Source organism: Fukomys damarensis, unplaced genomic scaffold (assembly GCF_012274545.1).
Source record: "Fukomys damarensis isolate Sample0158 unplaced genomic scaffold, DMR_v1.0_HiC HiC_scaffold_25, whole genome shotgun sequence".
Classification (NCBI taxonomy): domain Eukaryota; kingdom Metazoa; phylum Chordata; class Mammalia; order Rodentia; family Bathyergidae; genus Fukomys; species Fukomys damarensis.
Window position 1 is genome coordinate 31,894,641 of NW_022900937.1, and position 5,009 is coordinate 31,899,649.

Sequence of the window (5,009 nt, forward strand, 5' to 3'; positions counted from 1 at the left end):
TCCCAGCCAGAGCCACAGCAGCCCCGTCTCCCCGATCTTGGAAGGGCGACAGGGTGCTGGGTGACCGCGACGGCCTTGTCTAGACTCCTCCTTTTGGAAACCCACGCCATCCTCCCAGCTGCGACTTGGGCTGTGTGGAGTGGAGGCAGGGATTTAGGGGGGCGCTTCCACCGCGTATGGCTGGTGACATCCCCAGGGCGGCGCCCAGCGCCTGGTGCCAGAGCTGCCCTCCCACAGGCACCAGGTGGGAGGCTCTGGAAGCTTCTCCTCTCTCATCTCCCTGGAGACGCCAGGAGACACCCCAGATGCTGAGATTGCCTCCTGAGGCCCTGGGAGGGGCAGGCAGCCCCTCAGGGCAGGGTGAGGGGCTGCCCGGGCCCACCTCCAGGACCAGGGCCATCGCCAGAGAGCGCGTGCGCAGTAACGCCAGGCCTGCCTGCTCAGAGCCCCTGGACCCCTGTCTGATGCGGTACCTCCAGGTCCCAGAGGAGAACCACAGCCTCGGGCGCCTCCCACAAAAACCAGATGGAACCCAAACTCCCAAACTCTATGAAACCCGGCATCTGGCCCAAAACAGCACTGTGTAGGAGGAAACACGTCTCTCTTTCCTTAACATGCACAACCTGAGCCAGCTCACAGGCCCTGGGGACACCTTGGCGAGAGGCAGATGTCACCTTCTCAGGAAGCTGGGGTCACCCCAGAGGAGGGGCCGGAAGGGGGCCCACGGGTATCCCCTGGAGGCTCTGGGAGTAAACCTACCTCTGCCACCAGCACTAGCCTTCTGCCCTCTGGGCCTCAGTTTCCCCGTGTGTAAAAATGAGGCAAACCCGCTCAGCCGTTGTCCCGTAGCTGGAGTGAGCAGGGTCTGAGGTCCTTTGCACCCCTCTTCCCTCGGCTCCACTAATTCCTGAAGCTCACCTGGAAGCCGCTGCTCCCGCCCAGGTGGGCAAACTTCAGGTGCAAAGGACCCGGAAGGAACTCAGCCAGGCTTTGGGGCCACCTGGTCTTTGTCTCAGCCCCCAGCTCTGTGTTCAGCGACCCCCAAATCCCAGACAAATAAATACACGTGGCTCTGTCCCAACTTTATTGTGGACACAGAATTGTGCATTTCACATACTTTTTGCCGGTCACAAAAATGTTACTCTTTCTTGGAGATTTTTCCAACCATTTCAAAATATAAAAACCATTCTTCACTCATGGGAGAGACAGAAGCAGGTCAGGGCAGGGGCAGCCGGAGGTGGCTCCTGGAGCCAGAGTTTGTCCGCTCCTCCTCAGGGCCCTGGACCCACAGGAGCACTTGCTGGAAATGCAGAAACAACAGGCACCTGCCAGCTTCACAGATTCAAAATCTACATTTTCACAAGATCTCCAGTGACTCATGTGCTCTTAAAAGTAAAACAAAAACAAAAAAAAAATGAAGGCGTCACTCCCAGAGGTTCTAATTTAGTAGGAGTGGGGTGCAACCAATCAGCAGGAGTTCTTAAAGCTGCCCCGGGGACTTTTCAAGTTCCAGGGCTTGGACTTTGGGAAGACCCCACAGGGACCGAGGGCCCCCCTCCCTGCCCTGAGCCCCCAGGTCTCACCTCTACGTCGCTATCCAAGGCTCATTTGTCCCACGCTGAGCTCTGGGACAGGATTCCCTCTAATTCTAACCCAGGAGGATCAGTAGCTCCCCTCCCCAGACTCAGTTTCCAAACTGCAAGGTGGCTGTGGGCCAGAATTGAGCTCCCCCCCCCCGACGCTGGCCTCCCAGCCCTGCCTGTCCTAGGCTCTCTCTGCAAGGCCTCAGGCCAGCCAGGGCAGCTCTTAGGGGTTCTGGGGAGCACGGGGTCAAAGAGAAGCACTCCCCCATTCGATGGCAGCACCCCTGCAGCCCCACAGCCCCTCACCCACCCTCCCACTGTGTCCCCACTTGCCCAGCCCCCACCTCCCCTCTGATGGCCTCAGGACCCAGCCCTGTCCTGCAGAGAGAGACACACAGCTGAGTCTTAGCCCACTGGGGCAGAGGTGACAGGACCCTCAGAGTCCTCCAGGGACAGCTGAGGACACAGAGTGGCCACCCCACGCCTGCCATGTTGCCTGTCCACCCAAAGCCAGGGACAACCTGTCCTCCCTTGCAGCTCACCCTGAGCACGCGGAGATGACCTCAGCTCTTTCCCCAGGTCCCTGCAGGCCCCCCCCCAGGCGACAGCCGCCACTCTCCCCACCCTCCACCCCACCCCAACAAAAGCATTCACACCCAAGGCTTTGAAGTCCTCACTGGCAGACCTGGAAGGGCCCAGGGAACCACAGGAAGACTGAGCAGTGAGGGGCTGTGTCCCCAGATGGTGGCTGACGGGACGAGCCCCCTCCCCTGTCTACACCTCGGGCCCCTTCCTGTCCCCAGCACTGGCATCTCAGCAGGGTAAGGAAGAGCAGAATTCTGGGGCTGGTGGATGGTGGAAAGCAGGGGACGGTGTGACAATGTCCTGTCCCCACTCCCTGCTCACCCAGCCCAGATCCATGGTGGCCGGGCCGAGGGCCAGTGCTGCTATCTCCTTCCAAGAGCAGAGAAACAGAGCCAGCTGCCATTTATTGAGCACTTACTAAGTGGCAGATGCTGTGCTAAAAACGAGGGTTCTCCAAGGACACTTTTATATCCATGTTTAATAAATCATCAGAATGAGGATCAGAGAGGTTAATCAACAAGCCTTAGGTCACACAGCTAGCAGGAGAATGGTGGAAGATACACTAGCAAAAAGCCCTTAAGCTCCTGCACCTCTGATCTTGTCCTTGCTCCCTGAGCTCAAACCAGGGCTGTCTGATTGTTCCCTGAGCTCAGACAAGGCTGGCAGGGGACCCAGGGAATGGACTTAGGGCTGTCCATGAAGCAGGTGTCTCAGAGAGATTGGGGTGGAAGGATGGGCTGGGGTGCAGGGACGCTCAGCCCCTATCCGCCAGCCCCTGCGTGAGCCCAAGCAGAGCCTGTGGCCCAAGACCACCTGGCATCCCCCAGAAGAAACTTAGGTCTCAGGTTCTCCACCTGTAAAATAGGACACTTGTCTAGCAGGGTTGCAGGAAAGGACAGAAAGAAGTTGTGCAAAAGACCCCACACAGGTGACAATTAAATGGTGACTGCACTGTTCTATGGGCTTTGTGACTTCTCCCCTGCCCCCAACCCTGGGTGCCAGGAGCCAGCTTCACCCCAGAAGGAGGCGGAAGGAAGATGTCACCCGCAGAGCCCCCAGGAACGTGGCCAGGCACCTGACTCCACACCCTGCCCGGAGCGCGTCTTTAATTAGCTCCTCCCTCCTCCTGGCCTGGCCCTGGGGAGTGGCCGAACCACTCTCAGGGTGACACGGAAGCCACAGTACAGAGGGCGCACAGAGCAGGAGCTTTTATTGAAGAAGAACCGAGCCGGCGTGGGCTCCTGCCACCAACCAGGCCCCTGCACACCCCCTAGGCTGCCCTGTGGCCCAGCGCCCCTCCCACCCAGCCTTGCCCCTTACCCAGCCTTGCCCGGCAGAGGAGCCCGAGGGTCTGTTTGGGGGAGGCTTGGGGACACCTGGCAGCCCTTCTCCTCCGCCTCAGGGTCCACACTGCGAGGCCCTGCCGCGGCGCCCGCCCTCCGTCACTTGCAGCTCTGGATCCTGGTCCGGTGGTGCTTCTCCTCCGTCAGCAGGGGGACGAAGGTGTCGCTGTGGGAGAGCTTCAGTCGGCTGCCCCAGCTGGGCGCCTCCTTTCCCGCGGGTTCCGAGGCAGGCAGGGTGTCCAGGTCACTGCGAGAGCCGGGCTTGGCGGCGCCGGCGCTGCCCGAGTTGAGCTCCATGAGCTCCAGCTCGTGCTTGGCGGCGGTCTCCAGCACCCGCTGCTTGTTGTAGTAGCGGACGAAGTTGTTGATGATGGGGTGGATGGGCAGGGCGATGGCGATGACCCCGCACAGGAAGCTGATGGCCGCGTTGAGCTTGCCCAGGGTGGTCTTGGGGTAGATGTCGCCGTAGCCGACCGTCGTCATGGTAATGATGGCCCACCAGAAGGACTGAGGGATGCTCTTAAACAGGGTCTCGGGGTGGCTCTGCTCCATGGTGTAGCCCAGCGCCGAGAACACGAAGATGCCCACAGCCAGGTACATGAGCAGCAGCCCCAGCTCCTTGAAGCTGCGTTTGAGCGCATAGGTGAGGGTCTGCAGGCCCGAGGAGTGGCGCGCCAGCTTGAAGATGCGCGCAATTCGCATGATGCGCAGGGCCTGCACGGCCTGCTGCACGTTGGTGAGCTCCATCATGCGCGCGCCCAGGTGCGTGAGCGTGAGGCTCACGTAGAAGGGCAGGATGGCCAGCACGTCCACGATGTTCATGAAGGACAGCGCAAAGTGGAGCTTGTTGGGCGAGGAGAAGAGGCGCAGCAGGTACTCCAGCGTGAACCAGCCGATGCACGCCGTCTCCACGTTCTCCAGTGTCGGGTGCTCCACGCGGTTGCCCTCCGAGTCCACCACCTGCAGCTCGGGGATGGTCCCCACGCACATGACCACCGACGACACCAAGATGAGCAGGAAGGACAGCACGGCCACCACGCGCGCCGGGCACGACGACTCGGGCTTCTCCAGGAACTTCCACACGCACTTCTGGCAGCGGCGCCAGCGGCCCGCAGCGGCGTCCACGCCCAGGTCGTCCAGGATGAGCTGCACGCGGCGCGCGATCTCCTCCAGCTCCTCCCGCTTCTCGCTCAGGTGGCTTTTGCAGCAGTCGTCCAGGAACTTGAGGTCCACCTTCCAGAAGTCCATCTCGTTCTTGAAGCAGATGGGGCAGATGCCCTTCTTCATGTGCACCTCCCCGAAGTAGTACACCTCGATGACACACTTGAAGGCGTCCGGGTCCCTGTCGAAGTAGAACTCGCGCTTGCCAGGGTCGTAGTCATCGCAGAGGGAGAAGATAGTGTCGTAGCCCCCCGCCAGGCAGTTAATGAGCTCCGCCAGCCGCGTCTCGGGATACCGGCTGAGGAGGTCTCCGTACAGCACCTGCCTCACGCCCCCC

The 5,009-nt window shown here is 60.8% G+C and overlaps 1 protein-coding gene across 1 annotated transcript; it reads right to left on the bottom strand.

Annotated features, from left to right (window-relative positions):
* Positions 1-1,101: 1,101 nt before the first annotated feature.
* Kcnf1 (potassium voltage-gated channel modifier subfamily F member 1) lies at positions 1,102-5,008 on the bottom strand (the record flags this gene model as incomplete). The annotated part of the gene is made up of 1 exon (XM_010629128.2): positions 1,102-5,008. A coding segment is annotated over one exon (1,398 nt), but the record flags the coding sequence as incomplete, so codon positions are not given.
* Position 5,009: the final 1 nt, after the last annotated feature.